This window comes from Hemiscyllium ocellatum, chromosome 25 (genome assembly GCF_020745735.1).
Source record: "Hemiscyllium ocellatum isolate sHemOce1 chromosome 25, sHemOce1.pat.X.cur, whole genome shotgun sequence".
Lineage (NCBI taxonomy): Eukaryota > Metazoa > Chordata > Chondrichthyes > Orectolobiformes > Hemiscylliidae > Hemiscyllium > Hemiscyllium ocellatum.
In genome coordinates, this window is record NC_083425.1 from 13,306,950 (window position 1) to 13,330,710 (window position 23,761).

Sequence of the window (23,761 nt, forward strand, 5' to 3'; positions counted from 1 at the left end):
AGCATATATACTTCCTCTTTCATCTATACATCCTTTGTATTTAGCTAAAGGTGTTGTAGAAAAGGTTTATTCAGATCTACTTATTACTACCTCCTTCTTAATCAGCCTCAGCATCAGATTATTTCATTTTATAAAGGTCCTATCCAACAGCAAAACAGTTGATGGAAACTGGCATAACAACACAGCATGGAGGCTGTTATGGCCTGGGAGAAGAGGAAAGTAACCAATGTAATGTGGTATTCTTTTTCCAAAGAAAGTTAACCCAGGTGACAATGGGTCAATTAATTTAACATCTGTGGCAGAAAGAAAACTTGAATTATTAACTAAAGATGCAATTACTAAATACTTAACCAAAGAGAAAATAATTTAAAATAATCAACATGAATTTCAGAAAGGATAGTTGAGCTTGAGCAAGCCTAGCGAGAGCTCTGCGAGATGGTGGCAGATGTTATGGATGGTGAAATACAGTCATGCAATATTTAGTGGATGCTTAGAAAGCCTTTGACAAATTAATGTATAGGAAACAATTGGTCTTACTTAGGAGTCTCAATTGGTCTCAATAAGGGACCAAACTGGTTAGGGGAAGAAACAGATGTCAACATCAGTTTCTCAAAGGTTGGTAGTGGGTATTGGTGCTCAGCAGGGTTCGTTGTGGGATGATTTCTAGCAATTGTGTTCTTCAATGATTTGGGCCTATGACAAGAGGAAGTGGTGTCCAATTTGTAGATGACAATAAAATTGAAGGTGTAACAGGTCGTCCAGAGGTAGAGGATAACATTAGATACTTGAATGGACAAAAAGTTTAGCAAACATGACATGGTTCTCAAATTAACGAGTGAAACAGAAACCATGTCATCATTTAAGAATAAATTAAGTAAAGGAAATAGTAGCATATGGTTACAGGCTGGGCAAATCAGATTCAGAGGTCTGCCTGTATGCAGGATAAGCACCAAACTTGACTACTTGAGCTAAATGGCCTATTTCTAAGTATCACAGGTTATTAATATTCTAAACTAGTGTTTAATTAATTGTGATTCACACAACCAAGAAAAAAATTATAAGCTCAATACTATAAATAAATAATGAATGTATCTTATATGTTATGTAATGCATTTCCTTCTGAAGAAAACTGTGTAGTGTGGTAGATACAGGTGGTCGATCTGTAACCGTAGATAGGCACGAGTCAGACCTCTAACCTTGACAACAATTCATAAGTTACTCTGCATATAAAACTATGATATTAAATTTTAGTAGAAGTTAAGAGAGATGACAACGTACTCAACATTACAGCTTAAATTAAAATCTATTTTTCAAGTTTATCTATTGGAAACTTCTTTGCTCCTCACTCTAACTCATCACACTTTGTTAAGATTACTCCCTTATGATGCATATCAATGTAATGCTGTACCCTTAGGAGATTTTACACACTTACTCACTAATTTACATTGTAAGATCTCATCGAACATATAAATAAGGAACTAAAGCAGGCCATTCGGCCCTTTGAGCCAGCTCCGTCATTCAATATGATCATGGCTGATCTGATTTTTAGTTGCACATTTCTAAATATCTCCAATACTCTTGGATCTCCTTGGTGGTCAAGAATCTGTCTACTGCTGCCTTTAAAATATTGAAATTTACAGTGCATTTACAGTCATTCAGAGGATGGGAATTGCAAGGACCTTGCCAACAGCATTTTGGAACATTAACTGCACTTTATATATCCATTGAATTTCTCATGGCAGCAGAATCTTTAAAAAGAATTCCATGAAGTTTAATAAACTGGAACACCTCTTAAGACCCCAAGTCTATAGATGAGATTTTAACTCAATCAAAATCCATTCACCTGCATAGACTTAAAATTAAGTTCTCTGCTCATTTACTTTATCAAACACAGATGTTCACATTCTCTCCCCCAGTTCTTTAATATTTCCAATTCATGACGTATCCTTAGTTTCCAGCTATGTCCAGTCACATTGAATTACTGAGTTCTGTTTGCCACTTACCAATATTTTGTGTATCTGCTGGTTTAAAATATATTAGTTAAAACTTCCCTAATTGCTCACTCTCAAAAAGGATCAATACTAGTTGTAAGAACATTTAATTTCAGTTAGATTAATAATTACTGGATGTAGGTTTGCTTGCTGAGCTGGCAGGTTTATTTTCAGACGTTTCGTCTCCATACTAGATATCATCTTCAGTGAACCTCCGGATGAAGCACTGGTGGTGTAGCCCACTTTCTATTTATATGCTGGGTTGATAGAGTTCCAGTTGGAATGCCATGCTTAAGTTCTCGCGCATGTCTCTGTTTGGCCTGTCCTAGAATGTATGTGTTGTCCCAGTCGAAGTGGAGTCCTTCCTCAACCGTATGTAAGGATACGCGTGAGAGTGGGTCATGTCCTTTTGTGGCTAGTTGATGCTCATGTATCCTGGTGGCTAGTTTTCTGCCTGACATACAGATAAGGAAGGACATCATTTCGACTGGGACAACACATCCATCCTAGGACAAGCCAAACAGAGATACGCACAAGAACTTCGAGAAGCAGGGCATTCCAACCGGAACTATATCAACAAAGACAATGACCACACTCCCCCCCCGAGAAAAAGTACAGGAAATGACATAACCGCAGGAAATGATATCACCATAGGAAATGGCATCACTAACCTAAGGAAACCCAAACATACAAACAGAAAGCGGGCTATACCACCAGTGCTTCATCTGGAGGCTCACTGAAGATGTTACCTAGTATGGTGACAAAACATCTGAAAACAAAACTTCCAGCTCAGCGAGCAAACCTACATTCAGAACCTCAAACTGAGCTACAAATCTTCTCAAAACTCACCAACAATTATTTCATAAGATCATAAAAAATAGGATCAAGAATAGGCTGCCTGGCTCCTCAAGTCTGCTCTGCCATTCCTCACATGCAACTTTCCATGTAACCATTGATTCTCCTATTGTTCAAGAAACTGTCTATCTTGTACCACAAATGTTAAAAATCACACACCACCAGGTTACAGTCCGAGAGGTTTATCTGGGAGCACTAACTTTCGGGCAGCTGCTCCTTCATCAGGTGGCTGTGGATCCAGGATCATAAGACACAGAATTTATAACGAAAGATGAGTGTGTCATGTAACTGAAATGATATATTGAACAAACCTAGACTGCTGTTAAGTCTTTCATCTTTTTAGAATGGGTTGCAGGTTTTGGTTCATTAATATGTATGTCCCAGAACTTCTTTTAAGTAACATTATCCCACAATGCCAAACTTCACCTTGGTGTCATTGGGAATCTAATCTCAGACTTCAACACATTTTTCACCCTTTTCCACCTTACAGCGGTACAAAGTAATTTTTCACATCATTGCACCTATCTGCTAATTTCAGAGAGCAGGTGTAATGCTTCTGAAATGGTCCTATTTTAACACTTTGTCCATAATGCACAATAGGTGATCTCTTGTATTGTTCCTTGAAAGACTGGCAGCAGATTTCCCCTGTGTTATCATAAGAAACCATGTGATATAAATGAAGTCGAAAGCAAAAAAGGAAAATACACTGGGTACTGAAAACCTGAAATAAACGCAGAAAATACTAGAAATACACAACAAGTCAGGTAGCATCCAGGACTGAGAAAATGTTAACATTTCAGGTTGATGACCTTTCAACAGAATCTTCAGAAATGAGATCCATTGTGTTCCAGGGGAAAAAAAAGTTCTTACATCTAAGTTGACATAAACATAAGCTTTTGTAGAGTTTCAAAGCTGAATTCTACCGATCAGTTCAAATTTTGATGTTACCAAATTACTGCCTAAACAGTAATTTGTTTAGTAAAACTTCTACATTAATCATATTGCTTAAAGTTAATTCACGTGATCATAGAGTCATACAGCACAGAAATAGACCCTTCAGTCTAATCAGTCCATGCTAAACATAATCCCAAACTAAACTAATCCCATCTGCCTGCTCCTGGCCCATATTCCTCCAAACCTTTCTGATTCATGTATTTGTCCAAATGTCTTTTAACCATTGTAACTGTACCCACATCCACTGCTTGCTCAAGAAGTTTATTCTACATGCAAACCACCCTCGGTGTAATAGATTTGCCTCATGTCTTTTTTAGATTTCTCTCCTCTCACCTTAAAAATGTGCCTTCTAGTCTTGAAATCCCCCATCCTAGGGAAAAGACAATTAATTCAAATCTAACTGTTAGACAATAGCATTTTGCTAAAGCAACGAACTATGGATTATGACCACATTCCAATTGCAGTACTGAAGACCTGAACTCCTAGGATCATCCATAGTCAATAACACACATCTTCTGAACCCAACAGAATGGAAACTTGTCTAGGAACATCCTGTCCATAAAACATAGGATAAATCCAATCACTATTTTTCTATTCCCAATCATCAGTCAAGTGGTGGAAACTGTTGTCAACAATGCAATCAAATGGTACTTGATTAATGATTACTTGATCACCAATGCTCATTTTTGGTTTAACCATTGCGACCTAGTTCCAGATATCATTTCAGCTTTAGGAACTGAATTCTACAAGTGAGGCAAGAGTAGCTGTCCTTGACATGAGGCAGCAATTGATCAACTGTGGCATAAAGCCGATCAAAGGGAAAACACTTTCCATCAGTTGGAGTTGCTCCTAGGGATTCAGGGACAACTTGTTAACTGGATACAAAATTGGCTTGATGGTAGGAGACAAGGAGATGGTAGTAGAGGGTTGTTTTTCATGCTGGAGGCCTGTGACCAGTGGTGTTCTGCAGGGCTCGGTGCTGGATTCACTGTTGTTCGTCATTTTTATCAATGATTTGGATAAGAATTTAGGAGGAATGATCAGTAAGTTTGTGGATCACACCAAGATTGATGGTATAGTCGACTGTGAAGAAGGTTATCTAAGATTACAAAGAGATCTTGATCAATTGGGCCAATGGGCTGAGGAGTGGCAAATGGAGTTTAATTTGGATAAATGTCAGGTATTTCATTTTGGTAAAACAAACAAGGACAGGATTTATACAGTTAATGGTAGGGCCTTGGAAAGTGTTGTCGAACATAGACCCAAGGGTTCAGGTAAATAGTTCCTTGAACATTGCATCATAGTTAGACAGGGTGGTCAAGAAGGTTGAAAATGCGTTGCTGGTTAAAGCACAGCAGGTCAGGCAGCATCCAAGGAATAGGAAATTCGACGTTTCGGGCATAAGCCCTTCATCAGGAATGCCCGAAACGTCGAATTTCCTATTCCTTGGATGCTGCCTAACCTGCTGTGCTTTAACCAGCAACACATTTTCAGCTGTGATCTCCAGCATCTGCAGACCTCATTTTTTACCCAGTGGTCAAGAAGGTGTTAGCATGCTTGCCTTCATTGCTCAGACCTTAGAGAGTAGGAGTCGTGATGTTATGTTTAGGTTGTACAGGATATTGGTGAAACTACTTTTCTGCCACCCAGTCATAGAGGTTCAGAAAAGATTTACAAGGATGTTGTAGGGACTTGAGGGTCCGAGTTAGAGAGAGAGGCTGGATAGCCTGGTACTTTTTTCATTGGAGCATAGGATGTTGAGGGATGACCTGACAGAGATTTACAAAATCATGAGGGCATAGAAATTGTCACAGAAATGTGAGGGTGCACACATGAGGATCAGTGGTCGGCACAACATCGTGGGCTGAAGGGCCTGTTCTGTGCTGTACTGTTCTATGTTCTAGATATGCAAGTAGCAAAAGCCTTTTCCCTATGGTGGGGGCGTTCAAAACCAGGGGGCATGGATTTAAGGTGACAGGAGAAAAAATTTTAAAGGGACCTGAAAGGCAACTTTTTCACAGACAGAAGGTGGGCCCTGTGTGGAATAAACTGCCAGAGCAAGTGGTAGATGCAGGTACAATAATTCAAAGACATTTGGGCAGGTACATGAATAGGAAAGGCTTAGAGGGATACGGGCCAAGTGCAGGCAAGTAGGACTAGATTAACTTGGGAAACTTGATCAGTATGGACGAGTTGGACCGAAGGGTCTGTTTCTGTGCTCTATGACTCTGAGTCTAGTGCTCAGGTTCAGCAGGTAAACGGTCATTGTGTAAATTTACTTCAACACTCCAGCAAAACATTCAAAGTAGATCTGAGACAGCAGTGAATTGGTAGCTAATTTAACTTTGGGATTCAATGACCTAAATTGGAAAAATTTAAATATAATTACTTATGGATTCTATTTGGGGGTCAGTTAGCTGCACTTCTGGTTTGTGATGCCAACAGCATGAGCTCAATTCCTGCACCAGCTGAGAGTACCAGGGCAGACTCTCCTTTTCAAACTCTCTTTTCACCTGAGGCACGGTGATCTTCAAGCTAAACTGTCATCTCTCTCTCATAAAAGAGCACCCCAATGGTCCTCTGGGATTAAGGCGACTATACCTTTATCAGGACTAACTGATAACATACTTATAGACCAATGCAAAAACAGAGCAAGCTTTATTTTTGTACATCAACCAATGCTGAATTTCAAAGCAAAATGGTACTTGGCAATGGGACCACCTGTAGCTGAGTAATGTAGATCACATCTGTGGGGATCTATGAAATATTTATAGAGTTTGCAGACACAGGCATAGTGTAAAGAATGCTCAAAGATTTAATCATTCAATATACTCTCAAAATAAACTGCAAAACTGCAATGTGATCATCTTATGAATGTTTGTGCTAAAGTCCTCTCTTCAATATTTGGATTTATTGCACTTTAGGGGTACTAATGCTGTCATCTTTACTGAAGAACTATTTTCTTCTGCATTGCTTTTGTAATTATAAATGATGCCACAGTCAGATTGAATTCAAATTGAAACTCCTGTATGGATGGTTTCAGGTATATAACTTCAGTGATATGTGATATTTCAATGTAGCTACACTCCTAGGTGCGTGCTGGATAGTTCTTTCATACCTTTTCCTTCAGCGAATCTTTCTCTTCCAGACCACTCACATGCAAAAGGTTCTTGGCAACCCCTACACAGGGCAAATCTGTAAGGACACCTAAGTGACAGGCCACACCGAATTCTGTTAACCAAAAATGAGAGAGAGATAAGAAACACTCATGTAATTTATGTAGAATACTGTCTGTGTGTAACTAACCTTTGCTATTTGTATGTTACTCTTCGAATGTACCAAGGCACTGCATATACTACTGATTACATACACATAATGCAGTAGGGGAAGGTAATTCAATCTGTGCTTGCTTTTTTAAAAGACTGATACAATCCATCCTTTTCCTCACCTTTTCCCATCCCTGCAATATTTTTCTCCTTCAAGTATTCCCTTTTGTACGTTATTATTGAATCTGCTTCCACCACTGTTTCAGGCATAACAGAACAATTCACTGTGTAATGCAATTCTCCTTATCTTTTGCTAATTAACTTAAATTTTTGTCTCTTGGTTAATGATCCTCAGCTACTAGAAACAATTTCACCTTTTTCATTCCATCAAAACATCTCAGGGTTTTGAACATCTCCATTAAATCTTCTCTCAACCTTCTCTGCTTCATTAAGCTTCACTTATCCATCCAAGATCAATCCACTAACTCATCCATAACAGAAGCTGCAAACCAGGTATCACATTGGTAAATCTCTTCAGCACTCTCTCCAAGACTGAGCCATTCTACCTTCAGTGTAGTGTCAATAAATGCACCTAATATTCCAGATGAGGCCTAACCACTGTTTTATAATAATTTTACATAACTTCCTTCCTTCTGATATCTTTACCTCTCATTATAAAGCCAAAGAGACAAACCTTTTTAAGCACACTTTTTCCAATCTATCTAGCCACCTTCAAAATTTAACTATGTCCAGGTATTTCCATTCCTAAGCTCCTTTTAAAATTGTTTGTATTGCTTCTTCTTAGTCTTTCTATCAAAATGCATCATTTCACACTTTCTTGAATTAAACTGGATCATCAAGTTGCCAATGTGTTAAAAACCAGCCTGGCCAAGTCATTTCACAGTCAGGTGGTTCTCATGGGGTGTGCAGTAACAGCAAACGGAAGATGAGTCAATTTGGGTTTATGTGCAAAAATGAACTCACTGTGGACATAACCTATGACAGGAGGCTGAGTCACTGTAAACGTCTGCTCACAACTAACCTACTATTCTTATAAGAAACAGAGAAATTCTCGCTCTTATGATGACAAATTGGCACAGAGGAAAAATCCAAGGTGCTGCTTTTTTGTCAAAAAAACTCTTTCATTTGACATATTGCAAACAAAAAAAATCCATTGAAAAATTATCTTTGACCTTATAAAAAATAAATTAATTTTATCAGTTCTGTGGAGTTCCACCAACCAACTTTGTGGCTTCCCAAGAACAGGTGGCTTTGAATTTGCTGTAGATCAAACTGAAATTAAAGTTTCAGAGGGAATGTCACCAGTCAACCTAACAGTACCTAACAGATGTGGATATACAGAGCCCATTGTTTAAAAAAGTTAGAAAACAAACTATTGTAAAAGCAATGTACTTTCAATAGTCTTGCCTTCTTATTCAAACAAAGACTATACCTGTAGAAAAAGTGTTCCCTTCACTTTTTATAAATTTTACAAAGATTTCAATTTTGAAATTATTTGCCTCTTCCTTTAAGTCTTTCGTTCACACAGCATTATCTACGACATCAGAAGGCTGTTAACTATATCCTACAACTCTGCCAATATCTTATTGAGGCACAAGGAGATGAGAATGAGCCATGATTTCTTCTTTAAATCGGAAAAAATTCAGCTATTGTCCTGCACACTTTCTTAATGCACAAAGAAATTATTGTGTGAGGAATTATAAAGAAATGCTGTGTACACTATTTTTTTGCATCTGTGAAAAATACATTGAAGAACCCCAAGGTATTTTGGAAAATCCATACAAAATATAAGCAAAAGAAAACACTAATTGCCAAAATTTGATTGTACAATAATACATCTCCGATTCAAACATTTACAGCCTTTCTTCCCATCGTGTCCTGATCAGTCAACAAAGATGGCGAGGCTCCGAAGCTTCATTCTTCACTGGCACATCAGAAAAAGAAAAGAAAACTCAGGAAAATGTGACTGACCCTTAACTTCACCCTGAAATGTCTAGCAAGCCATTCAAATATAATCATGGCTGATCATTCAACTCTGCACCTTGTTCCCAAGTTTTTTCCATATCCCTTAATCCCTTCAGTTCCCTAAGAACTATAACCTGTCCCTCTATTATGACAGTTGCATTAGAAGGCAAGGAAACTTCCTATTGATTACCATTGACCATTCCCATCTTCATGGATGAATCAGTATTGGTCCATAATGAACACCAACTGGAGACAGACCTGTGATCTTTTCAACTTGAAAAAGACCCATTAATCCCATCTGCCTGTTTTCAGTGTTAACTAATCCTCAATCTGTGCTAATACTTATATCCAACGTCATGAACTATGTTCTTGTGCATTTTATCTAATGCCTTCTGGTAATCCAAATGCACTACAGGTACCAGTTCCCTTTTATCTGTGAAGTAACTTTTTGGCAGCTGAGAGACAACTCCCACTCATGATTATTTTCCTTTGCATTTCTCACTTCCACTTAAACTGATTCCACATCACAGCCTATTGCATATATATCACTACTCATCACTGCACAGATACCTTCCTTCATATTATCGTTACTCCCACCTCCTTTTCCTTTTTGTCTATTTTTTCGGAACATCAAGCACACTTGCATATTCACATGCCAGTCCTGGTCATGCTGCAACCACATTTCTGTCACAGTTATCAATATTCATCATTTCTATTTGTGCCGTCAACTCATCTGTCTTGTTATATGCGTTCTAAGTATTTAGATAAATAGCCTTAAGGTTTGATTTTTTACAATCAATATTTGTTCTGGCTCTAATTTCTGCTACATTCTCTATTTATATTTTCTGGCCCTTTCTGTCTCACTTTGATTACCACTTGCTCCTTCATTATCCTCCATCTCTGTTCTCATTTCTATCTGATTTTAAAATTTCCTGTTAATTGAACCCTCCCCCCCCTCCACTAATTAGGTTAAAGCCGTATGTACAACCCTGGTTATACAATTCACCCGGACACTGGTCTGGGAGATTGAAATGAAGACCTCCTAATGGAACAGCTGATCAAAATGCTGGTGCCAATGCCCCATGAATTGGAACCCTATTTCTCCCACACAAATCTCTGAGCCATGCATTTATCTAGCTGGTCGTATTTACCTTCTGCCAATTTGTATGTGACTCATGTAATAATCCTGAGTTTATAATCTTTATGGTTCTGCTTTTTAACCTAGCCCTGAACTGCTCAAGTAATCCAAAATTGAGGACAGGAAAAAATTGTGGCTGTAAGACCTCCTTTTTTGAGGTATTTTAGGTGTTGGAGGTGATGTCCTCAAATTCCAGGAGCTGCAATTACTGTTTTTATAGGCTGTTGCATTGTTTTGGGGGAGAAAAGATTAAAACAACAGCACAGTACAGTTGGGAAAATGGGCGAGTCAAACAGTCAGGGCAGGCAGGGGCAAAACAGAAAACAAGGTAGGACTGATAAATTAAACTGCATATATTTCAATGCAAGAGACCGAACAGGGAAGGCAGATGAACTCAGGGCATGGTGAGGAACATGGGACTGGGATAGCAATTATGGAGATGTGACTCAGGGATGGACAGGACTGGCAGTTTGATGTTCCATGATACAAATGTTACAGGAAGGACAGAAAGAGAGGCAAGAGAGGAGGGGGAGTGGTGTTTTTGATAAGGGATAGTATTATAGCTGTCCTGAGGGAGGATATTCCCGGAAAGACATCCAGGGAAGTTATTTTGGTTCAACTGAGAAATAAGAAAGGGATGATCACCTATATTGGAATTGTGTTATCGACCCCTTAATAGTCAGAGGGAAATTGAGAAACAAATTTGTAAGGAGATCTCAGTTATCCGTAAGAATAATAGGGTGGTTATGGTAGGGAATTTTAACTTTCCAAACATAGACTGGGACTGCCATAGGCGTTAAGGGTTTAGAGAGAGAGGAATTTGTCAAGTGTGTACAAGAAATTTTCTGATTCAGTTTGTGGATGTACCGACTAGAGAAGGTGCAAAACTTGACTTACTCTTGGGAAATAAAGCAGGGCAGGTGACTGAGGTGTCAGTGGGGAAGGACTTTGGGGCCAGTGACCATAATTCTCTTAGTTTAAAATAGTGATGGAAAAGGACAGACTGAATCTAAAAGTTAAAGCTCTAAATTGGAGGAAGGCTAATTTTGATGGTATTAGGCAAGAACTTTCAAAAGCTGCTTGTGGGGACAAATGTTTGCAGGTAAAGGGACACCTGGAAAATGGGAAGCCTACAAAAATGGGATAATCAGAGTTCAGAGACAGTATATTCCTCGTTAGGGTGAAAGGCAAGGGTGGTAGGTGAATGCGAGATGACTAGAGAAATTGAGGTTTTGGTCAAGAAAAAGAAGGAAACATGTGTCAGGTATAAACAGCAGAGATCGAGTGAATCCTTACAACAGTATAAAGGTATTAGGAGTATACTTAAGAGGGAAATCAGAAGGGCAAAAAGGGACATGAGGTAGCTTTGGCAAATAGGGTTAAGGAGAATCCAAATGGATTTTGTAAATATATTAAGGACAAAAGGGCAATTAGGGAGAGAATATGGCTCTCAAAGATCAGCAGTCACAGGAGATGGGGGAGATATTTTGCATCAGCGTTTACTGTGGAGAAGCACATGGAAGATAAAGAATGTGGGAAAATAGATGGTGATATCTTGAAAAATGTCCATCCATATTACAGAGATGGTGGGGCTGGATGTCTTAAAATGCATTAAAATGGGTAAATCCCCAGGACCTGATCAGGTGTACCCTACAACTCTGAGGGAAGCTAGGGAAGTGATTGCTGGGCCCCTTGCTGAGATATTTGTATCATTGATAGTCACAGGTGAGGTTCCAGAAGACTGGAGGTTGGCAAGCATGATGCTACTATTTAAGAAAGCTGGTAAGGAAAAGCCAGGGAACTATAGACCAGTGAGCATGACATCGGTGGTGGGCAAGTTGTTGGAGGGAACCCTGAGGGACAGGATGTACATGTATATGAAAAGACAAAGACTGATTAGAGATAGTCAACATGGCTTTGTTCATGGGAAATCATGTCTCTCAAACTTGATTTAATTTTTGAAAGAAATAACAAAGAGGATTGATGAGGGCAGAGCTGTGGACATAATTTATAGGGAATTCAGTAAGGTGTTTGACAAGGTTGCCCATGGTAGACTCATTAATAAGGTTAGATCTCATGGAATACAGGGAGAACGAGCCATTTGGATACAGAACTGGCTCAAAGGTAGAAGACAGAGGCTTGTGACCAGTGGTGTGTCACAAGGATCGGTGCTGGGTCCACTGTTTTTCGTCATTTATATAATTGATGTGGATATGAATACAGGTGGTATAGTTAAGGAAGTTTTAAGATTACACTAAAATTGGAGATGTAGTGGACAGCGAAGAAGGTTACCTCAGACTACAATGGGATCTTGATCAGATGGGTCAATGGGCTGACTGGCAGATGGAGTTTAATTTAGATAAATGTGAGGTGCTGCATTTTGCAAAGGCAAATCAGAGCAGGATTTATGCACTTGATGATAAGGTCCTGGGGAGTGTTGCTGAACAAAGAAACTGTAGAATGCAGGTTCATTATTCTTTGAAAGTGGAGGTGCAGGTTTGGAGGATAGTGAGGAACGTATTTGGTATGCTTTCCTCATTTGGTCAGAGTGTTGGAGTTGGATGTCATGTTTTGGCTGTACAGGACATTGTTAGGCCATTTTTGGAATATTGTGTACAATTCTGGTCTCCCTCCTATCAAAAGATGTTGTGAAACTTGAAAGGGTTCAGAAAAGATTTACAAGGATGTTTCCAGGGTTGGAGGATTTGATCTATAGGGAGAGGCTGAACAGGCTGGGGCTGTTTTCCCTGGAGCGTTGGAGGCTGAGGGGTGACGTTATGGAAATTTGTAAAATCAGGAGGGGCCTGGATTCAGTAAATAGACAAGATTTTTTCCCTAGGGTGGGGATGTCCAGAACAAGAAGGCATATGTTTAGGGTGAGGGGGGAAAAATTTAAAAGGGACCTAAGAGGCAACTTTTTCATGCAGAGGGTGGTGTGTGTATGGAATGAACTGCCAGAGGAAGTGGTGCAGGCTGGTACAATTACAACATTTAAAAAGGTCTGGATAGGTACATGAATAGGAAGGATTTAGAGGAATATGGGCCAAGTGCTGGGAATTGGGCCTAGATTAGGTTAGGATATCTGGTTGGTATGGATGAGTGAACTGAAAGGTCTATTTTTGTGCTGTATATCTCTGTGACTCTACGTTCGTAATCCTTCAGCAAAATATCTTTTCAAGTCTTGCCTATGCCCATTAGTGCCTATTGGACCATGAGAACTGATCCTGCTCCTCCCAGTCTAAGGTCCTCCTCAACCAAGAACAGGTATCCTAAACCTTGGCATCAGATAGGCAGGACAACTTTCAAGACTGTTTGCTACACAGAACAGTACATACTCTAAGTATACTATCCCCCATTATTATTACATTGCTTATATCCCACATGAATGGCACTCTGTACCATCTTATTTTAGTCAGTTCACTTATCTTCCCTGCAGTCTGTGCTCCAGTCCATACCATAAGCAAGAACCACATACTTATTACACAAAGGTAATGGTTGAGTCTCCTCCAAAACTAAATTCCAATGCTATTGTCTGCCTTGCTTGCAGGCATACCCTCCTGCCCTTGACAGCAGACAAAATTTGATGTAATTAAGTTAAGAGGTCAGACGGTCTCATGAAATATGCGGTCCAGTCAACATGATGCAGTGTTCGCAACTTAGAAATCACAGAATCCTTACAAGTGCAGATAAAGGCCATTCAGCCTACTGAGTCTGCAGTGACCCTCTGTAGAGCATCCCTCACCCTATCCCTGTAACCCTGCATTAACCTTAACTAACCTATCTAGCCTGCACAATCCTGGACACTATAGGGCAATTTAGCATGGCCAATTCAATTAACCTGCACATCTGTAGACTGCGGGAGGAAACTGGAGCACCCAGAGGAAACCCACACAGACAAGAATGCGCAAACACCACAAAAGTCACCTGAGGCTTGAATCGAACCTGGGTACTTGGGAGGTGTGAAGCAGCAGTGCTAATCACTGTTATCCTGACTTGAAATGCAGCTCATCAATTTTGAGCCACAATTCCTTCTGAAGCCAATACTCAATGCAATCCATGGGGACCATGTCTGCAGCTCCCACATACACTTGCATCTGTCGAGCTAACTCTATTATTTATAATTAATACAAATGCATGTTAATAGTTAAATATGTGCATATCTACATTCTTCAGTTGTAATATCATCTGATTTAAACCACTTGACCAACGAACAGAGACATGAACCAATCATTTACTTGTTTTCCTGTGATGTCATATTTTCTGCTTGACACAAAAATTGAAGATGCTCTCAACCATAGCTTAATTTCCCACTACAGCTACCCTTCTACTATAGGTCTTTTCTAACACATTTTTATTTCAACAACATACTTTATTCATGGAAATCTTAATCTGTACAGTTTGTGATGCCGTTCATACGTATACGTTGCATGCCTTTACATACAGAGATCAGACGTAGTCATTTGCATTTACAAGTCTGTATGTTAACCATCCAGCCCCTTGGCGTTCAGCTGAGGGGTCAGCGGAGTCCAATTACTGAGTGGGCGCCCGGTTCTTCTTTGGCAGGCAGACCTTACACTGTGGTTTTACCCACCGCACTTTGGTGGCAGATGCCCCAAGCTTCAGCACGTCCATCAGCATGTAGTCCTGGACCCTGAAAGGTTCAAGTCTGCAACAATCAGTCAGGGTCAACTCCTTCAACTGGAAGGCCAACACGTTTCGGACAGACCAAAGAGCGTCTTTCATGTCTTTTCTAACAGATGTCTCAGTCATACTGACCTGCTGCACACTCCTCCCAGTCTGCACCACAGCGACACTGACCTCCTGTACACTCCTCCCAGTCTGTTTCACAGTGATACTGATCTGCTGCACACTCCTCCCAGTCTGTTATACAGTGATACTGACCTCCTGTACACTCCTCCCAGTCTGTTACACAGCGATACTGACCTGCTGCACACTCCTTCCAGTCTGTTACACAGTGATACTGATCTGCTGCACACTCCTTCCAGTCTGTTACACAGTGATACTGACCTGCTGCACACTCTTCCCAGTCTGTTACACAGCGATACTGACCTGCTGTACACTCCTCCCAGTCTGTTACACAGAGACACCGACCTGCTGTACACTCCTCCCAGTCTGTTACACAGTGACACTGACCTCCTGTACACTCCTCCCAGTCTATTACGCAGTGATACTGACCTGCAGCACACTCCTCCCAGTCTGTTACACAGTGACACTGACCTCCTGTACACTCCTCCCAGTCTGTTACGCAGTGATACTGACCTGCAGCACACTCTTCCCAGTCTGTTACACAGCGATACTGACCTACTGCACATTCTTCCCAGTCTGTTACATGAGGACACTGACCTGCTGCACACTCCTCCCAGTCTGCTCCACAGCGATACTGACCTGCTGTACACACCTCCCAGTCTGTAACACAGTGACACTGACCTGCTGCATACTCCTCCCAGTCTGTTATACAGCGATACTGACCTCCTGTACACTCCTCCCAGTCTGTTACACAGTGATACTGACCTGCTGTACACTCCTTCCAATCTGTTACACTGTGATACTGACCTCCCGCACACTCCTCCCAGTCTGTTACACAGCGATACTGACCTGCTGCACACTCCTCCCAGTCTGTTATACAGTGATACTGACATCTGCACACTCCTCCCAGTCTGTTATACAGTGATACTGACCTGCTGTACACTCCTCCCAGTCTGTTATACAGTGATACTGACTTGCTGCACACTCCTCCCAGTCTGTTACAGTGATACTGACCTGCTGTACACTCCTCCCAGTCTGTCATACAGCGATACTGACCTGCTGTACACATCTCCCAGTCTGTTACACAGCGATACTGACCTGCTGCACCATCCTCCCAGTCCGTTATACAGCGATACTGACCTGCTGCACACTCCTCCCAGTCTGTTACACAGCGATACAGACATCTGCACACTCCTCCCAGGCTGTTACACAGCGATACTGACCTCCCGCACACTCCTCCAAGTCTGTTACACAGTGATACTCACCTGGTGCACACTCCTCCCAGTCTGTTATACAGTAATACTGACCTGCTGCACACTCCTCCCAGTCTGTTATACAGTGATACTGACCTGCTGCACACTCCTCCCAGTCTGTTATACAGCGATACTGACCTGCTGCACACTCCTCCCAGTCTGTTATACAGCGATACTGACCTGCTGCACACATCTCCCAGTCTGTTATACAGCGATACTGACCTGCTGCACACTCCTCCCAGTCTGTTATACAGTGATACTGACATCTGCACACTCCTCCCAGTCTGTTACACAGTGATACTGACCTGCAGCACACTCCACCCAGTCTGTTACACAGCGATACTGACCTGCTGCACACTCCTCCCAGTCTGTTATACAGTGATACTGACCTGCTGCACACTCCTCCCAGTCTGTTACAGTGATACTGACCTGTTGCACACTCCTCCCAGTCTGTTACAGTGATACTGACCTGCTGCACACTCCTCCCAGTCTGTTATACAGTGATACTGATATCTGCACACTCCTCCCAGTCTGTTACACAGCGATACTGACCTGCAGCACACTCCTCCCAGTCTGTTACACAGCAATACTGACCTGCTGCACACTCCTCCCAGTCTGTTACACAGCGATACTGACCTGCTGCACACTCCTCCCAGTCTGTTATACAGTGATACTGACCTGCTGCACACTCCTCCCAGTCTGTTACAGTGATACTGACCTGTTGCACACTCCTCCCAGTCTGTTACAGTGATACTGACCTGCTGTACACTCCTCCCAGTCTGTTATACAGTGATACTGATATCTGCACACTCCTCCCAGTCTGTTACACAGCGATACTGACCTGCAGCACACTCCTCCCAGTCTGTTACACAGCAATACTGACCTGCTGCACACTCCTCCCAGTCTGTTACACAGCGATACTGACCTGCTGCACACTCCTCCCAGTCTATTACAGTGATACTGACCTGTTGCACACTCCTCCCAGTCTGTTACACAGCGATACTGACCTGCTGTATATATCTCCCACTCTGTTACACAGTGATACTGACATCTGCACACTCCTCCCAGTCTGTTACACAGCGATACTGACCTGCTGCACACTCCTCCAAGTCTGTTACACAGTGATACTGACCTGTTGCACACTCCTCCCAGTCTGTTATACAGTAATACTGACCTGCTGCACACTCCTCCCAGTCTGTTATACAGCGAAACCGACCTCCCGCACACTCCTCCCAGCCTGTTACACAGCGATACTGACCTCCTGCACACTCCTCCCAGTCTGTTACACAGTGACACTGACCTGCTGCACACTGCTCTCAGTCTGTTACACAGCAATACTGACCTGCTGTACACTCCTACCAGTCTGTTAAACAGCGATACTGACCTGCTGCACACTGCTCTCAGTTTGTTACACAGCGATACTGACCTGCTGTACACTCCTCCCAGTCTGTTACACAGTGATACTGACCTGCTGCACACTGCTCCCAGTCTGTTACACAGCGATACTGACCTGCTGCACACTCCTCCCAGTCTGTTACACAGCGATACTGACCTGCTGCACACTCCTCCCAGTCCAAAGCATAACCCAACCCCCCTCGCTTATTGGCTCCTTAAGTGGCTCAGTTGCCTGCTCACTGCTGACAGGCACAGTCTTTATCTGGCAGCTGAACCACTGCTTGAAATATATGTATATATTTAAGGACTTATTTTGAGACTTTCTCAAAATTCTATTTTTCAGCTTTTGGAGGCTAATTTTTCATTATCCTTAACTCATTCATTATGTGATGCAGTCACTACTAAGTTTTGTTTTTGTATTTACATATTGGCTGTTCTGACATGTACAGAAACGGATTTGGAGGAATGGAACAATATTCTCAGTAAAATCAGTAATATTATCTGTATTAAATGTAAAGCCACAACACATAAGGAAGGCATAAGTTTCTTTGATACAACAGTACAAGACAACAAGGATCAGACAGCAATACAAGTTCAAGATAACTTTATACATGTGTCAACATACAAAAAGCCATCACCTGAAGCAGATCTTTGACAGATTGGTGAGGTCATGGCTAATGTGTTTCCTTCACATATGCACAAACCTGGAACATTTTATCCAGGCAGTTTTTACCCTTTCTACTGGATTTTTGATTTCAATCTCAGACTTAAATTTAGCAATTACCAGACTTTTCAATACTGTAGAATCCAAACACTTTTTGTTAAGAACAGTAGCTCTGGAACCTAATATTTAAGCTTAGTAGCTATTCAAACTAAAAATTCCACATTGATTTGCAAAGACTGAATTAATTTAGTGACTTAAAGTTTTCTTGGATCCCAGTTAGCTATGTATTCATTCATTGACAGGTTTCTCTCCAAGCCTATCTCCTCTTGCAGCCTCTTTCTTCCCCATACCCACCTTGCAGCTGCTACCTTGGTTAAAGGCAAACCCTGAGCCCTGTCTTGGTTAAAGATAGTGCCTGGGCCAGGACTCAGCTCAAGGCAGTCCTGGCAAAGACCATCACTTACTTATGAAACTGTTGGTTGCTTCTCCATTTGCAAGTTGTGTCTTTCTCATGTTTATTGTTAGTAAGCACTGGAAAGACTGGCCAGTGATAGCAGCATCTCACCATTTCCTTCCATTCGATTTCTCAGGACAATATTTCTCTGAACAGTTAATCCTGTGAGTGGATTTTCCCAGGCTTTTGCAGGTGGATTCACCCACAGCCTCCATGTATTTTGAGTGTTGAAGACCTCATATTAATTTTAGGGTGCAAAATCAGCTACCGTAAGTTAAATTTTCCTCAAGTATATCTATTTATAGATAAAAATACATCAGACAAAAAAAATTTAATAAAATACTTTTGGGTTCCCAAAGTGAATCTTTGTAATAATGCTTTCACATGCTTTGAGTGACTAAAACATCTTCTTTCAATATTTACCTTCAATTCTTTACTAATTTTCTTCATTCTCACTATTAGCATTTTACTAATTGCTTCTTGGTTATCTTCTGCTTTGCTGTTCACTATTCTTATTGTGTAAATCCTTTTAATTTGCTCTCTGATTATGTTCTAACACAATGTTTACTGTATTACAAACATTCAACTGACAGTTTGTCTTGCACCTCATTTTCTTTACAAGTGACAATAAAGCTCATTCTAAGCCTGTCCACAATCATTGCTCGTCAGCTCCAATTCCCACTGGTCTCCTACTGGAGTGCCAGAGACCATCTCTATCAATTTTAAATCAACGGTTCACCACTATAATTCCTTAAAGAGGTGGAGCTACAACAATTAGCATGCAGCATTAGTGTGCATTTTTTAAAAAAAATTAATGTGCAATGATCTATTTTGGAGCTGCCCTGATGTTCCTTCTACAAGCAGAACCACACAGCTGGCTCATGAAAGATTAACCTGGAAGTGAGGTCAGTCTCTGTATAACAAGTACTGACTCCTCCCACTTTTTCACACCCACCCATTGTTGAGCTCAAAATCAGGCAAGGAAACATCAACTGTATCTGACTGAAAGCCATATGGGTGTGCTGCTGCAAAGCACAGTAGGTATTTTGGAATCTCAGAGGAAGACTGCTGTAAACAACAGAACTGGACTGCAGGCTCTGCAGTATCAGTAAGTGAGATTATGGGAGATCGTCTCATTACTGTTCTGAAATAAGAACTGATTAAAGGCACTGAAACAGATTGATGAGCCCCAGCATGTAGTGAGTAATGGAAGCACATTGGCAAGCTTGGTTGAAAATGCCATTATTAGTTTTTAAATTAATAGGATAACACCTCATATTTTACAGACACAGTACATGAATGTGACATTCACACAGGCTCCAACATGCTCATATTTGGAAAAAAAACTGTGAAATGAACTTTAGAGATGAAATTTGTTTAAAACTTGTATACTAATGGTTGAAACATTAAACTGGTAGGGTTAATGTTCAGATGGATAAACATAAAACAATCAACACAGTACACAGTACAACTAATACATATTGATAAAAAGTGTGCTGCTTACCTCGGTGATGCAAAATTCCATTTCCATCTGCAAAAATAACCTGCATATTGATAAATAATGTTAATGAAATAGATTGACATAGCACTGCTGCAAGAGGTAAGCTTGAAATAAGATAATTTTAAAATATACTTGACTTGTGAGCTTCAATATGTTTAACAAGAATTAATGTTGCACATTTAAACTCCTTATTAAACAGTTCATTACCCTGTTTGGATCAAATTCTTTTACAGAAGAAGAATTCTATCATTTGTCATAATTTGATTCCATGAAAATTTCAAGCCTTGTACCACTGTATTGTAATATATGTAATAATAATGATTTTTCCTGTGATACATATTATGAAGAATGTGGTAATATGCAGGTCTTCTCTCAGGGTTCACAGACTGTCAGGGAATATGTCATACAATCAATAATCGCCTTCTGTCACTTGCCATTCCTTTCATCTTCAAACGGCATCATAAAACATCCGTATCAAACAAATAGATTTTGGACGACCCTACATTACCCAGAAAATGAATTCCAACCTTAAAAAAAGTCACATTTATTATAACTAATAACAAACACCTTGAGGTGACTTTAAGGCACTAATCTAATTTCAGGCTTCAAATGACATTCATAAACTGCTCAAGCTTTCATGCTGTGGTTTATCATAGTGTTGACCCTTCAAGTTCTTTACAGTCTTTGGATTCATTTTTCCATTATTTCCTACCTAATTTCTATTCATAAACATTGATCATGTTATAGTTTCACTGGTCATGATTTGTGTTCATTTTGCTTTTGAATAACTGTATCATTAATTTAGGAGGATTCTTATTTCATCCAATGATTCCAAGACTGTTTCCAGTCTGTAAGATAACACACTGGAGCCCCTTGTCAGTAAGGCCGAGATGCACAGATTAATTAAAAGCTATTTTAAAAAGTAGCCAGGTGCCATCACTATTGCCATACAGGAAGCTGAAAAGAACTATGCTACTAAAATGTCGTTCACAACAAATGACACGTTTACAAACAGGAACATGTGCTGGGGAATTATGCAAACCTAACTCCTAATTATTAAGCAAACTGACATGTGTAATTCTGACATTTGGAAAGATGATTTAGAAGGAATACTTTCCTGAAATTGACAAAAGAAAAATGATATTTTCCTGAACAACTTTTGAATTCCATGTGGAAAAAAAGAATTTGTGTTTTTTTTCTAAATGGTTGAGGACTTACAGATCATTAAAGTGAAATAATTCAAATTGGTTATTTTGTTTTGAAAATTATTATTTTGATTATTGTGGCTACTGCATCAAATACATTGAATACACCAGTCATCTTAAAAATCACATGATACAGCTTCAACATCTTGGATATTGTGTTCATGAAATCTAATGCAGACACTTTAATCAAGAATATTCACACATTTGTGAGAATCACATGTATTTTCACCTGAGGGAGAAGACTGGGGTCCTTGTGTTGTAGTCTTCTCAAAGCTTCTTCCAGGAAAGGTGTCTCCCGAAATGCCAGAAAGCCTGGGATGTAAGGAGCAGTCAGGCAAACCATCTGGCATTCCTCATAGATAACCTGAGCACAGAAAAAAAGAAATAAAAATGGAAATAATAATGATGATTATTGAATGTATGAGTCCAGGTAATTCTTGGTGCATTTTATTCAAAATATATATATTATCATATTATTCTTCAGGTGGACCTTTTGAAAATGTGGACAACAGAAAACCTGTTGAAAATATAAGCAGCCGAACAGCTGTCTGTCTATGATAACTCTCAGCTTTCAAATTACTGACGTCTTTTGTATTTTTTCCATTTCCATTTAAAAATTAGTTCACTTCTGTACCAAGCAGCAACACTAGGAGAAGACTGCATACACTTTGTTTTTATTCATTCAGGAGATGTGGGCTTCGCTTGCTGGGCCAACATTTATTACCCATCCCTAATTATCCTTGAGAAGGTGGTATTGAGCTGGGTGGGGAATGGAGAATCCCAGGAATTTGACCCAGTTAAGAGTGGAAGAATGTTGATACTTTTCCAAGTCAAGATGGTGAATGGCTTAAAGAGAAAATTGCAGGTGGTGGTACTTCCTTACAACTGCTGCTCTTGTCTTTCTAGATGGCAGTGACCGTGTGCTTGGATGGTGCTCTCTAAGGAACCTTGGTAAACTGCTGCAGTGCATCTTGTAGAAGGTACAGAGTGTTGCTACTGTGTGTTAGTGTCAATCAAGCAGGCTGCTTTATCCAGGATGATGACAAGCTTCTTGAGTGTTTGACCTGAATTCATGCACGCAAGTGGGGAGTATTCGATCATGCAGATGGAGAACAGGCTCTGGAGTCAGGAGGTGAGTTACTTGCTGTTTGATTCTTTATAAAACTAGTTCAGTTCAATTTCTGGTCAATGGCGATTTGGATACCTGGTATGCTACAAAGCTACAATAGCAGGATACCTGGAATGCTACAAAGAGTATGATATAACTGTACATAATCTATTCAAGTTGTTTTGGATATGGCATTCATGCTAGAGTTTCAGTTTTTCATTACAAACAGGATGCTGGTACCTTTCAATACTGTATCAACACAGTAGTTTGAAAAATAAAACGTTTTGCTGTGGTTTGAGGAAATCTTTAAAATCCATTCTTAAGAGTTGGCCTTGTTAAAAAGTGAAACAACAAACACTTTGAAATCAGAAATAAGAACAGAAGCAACTGGAAATATGCAACGAATCACTTAATATCTGTAAAGGGAAAGATTATCAAGCTTGGTTATGAATCTTTCATTAAACGCTACAAGCTGTCCTTTCTCTTCAAATATGTTAACTGCTTTTGTTTTTGAGTTTATAAGCAATCAACAATTTAAAAATTATAAAGTGGTAACTTTGCTGGAGAAGTGGTAGAAATATTTAGTGAAAGCTTGCTTAGAATCAATGCTGAAATTTGACCAATGATTAGCATAAATATTTTGTGAACTGAAATATTTGCAAATAGAGATCAGTGTTTAGAATTACTGCAGTTGAACCAGTGAGTGAAATTGTAATGGTAGTTTCTATGGAGATTGGTTAAAGAAACACTGAAAATGTATGAATCGTTCAACATTCGTTCATTTGGAACCATCTGCTAATGGCTATTATGATTCGATAGACAAGATGAAGATTTAAAAATTTCAAAGAATAGCAATGAGAAACAAACAATAAAAGAAGAAACAAAATATAAATGTTTCAAGTTGCTGTATTATGATACGATCATACTCGGACAATTTGCAAGTGTTGACACAACTGATCTCTCTAAAATACAGTGCACATTTTTTCTGACAATTATTCAACAATACTAATATGCAGAGACAGTAATTAGTAATTATTGTTAGTAGACAACTGTGTTGGAGACTCAGCTTACCTCTGAATCTTTGAAATATTTTCTTTCCCATGAAACAACACATTTATTTTTAACATTTTTGCTTAAAACTGCTGTCTGTATATGTACCACTTTTTAAATCTGGTTTAATTTGATCTTTATGATTTTCTAATTTCGATTAAGAATGTGAAGCAT

At 39.9% G+C, this 23,761-nt stretch overlaps 1 protein-coding gene across 6 annotated transcripts in view; it reads right to left on the bottom strand.

Annotated features, from left to right (window-relative positions):
• LOC132827769 (endonuclease V-like) overlaps positions 1-23,761 on the bottom strand; it is a 110,923-nt gene that overhangs the window by 81,162 nt on the left and 6,000 nt on the right. For all 6 annotated transcript variants that reach the window (XR_009646040.1, XM_060844471.1, XM_060844472.1 and 3 more), the window contains exons 3-5: positions 21,659-21,793; positions 20,228-20,267; positions 6,919-7,031 (exon numbers count right to left, since the gene is read on the bottom strand). Coding sequence is in view for 5 of the 6 variants with exons in the window: in XM_060844471.1 (XP_060700454.1) it covers positions 6,919-7,031; positions 20,228-20,267; positions 21,659-21,793 (288 nt within the window). In the remaining variant the exon portion in view is untranslated. The remainder of the gene's footprint in view (positions 1-6,918; positions 7,032-20,227; positions 20,268-21,658; positions 21,794-23,761) is intronic.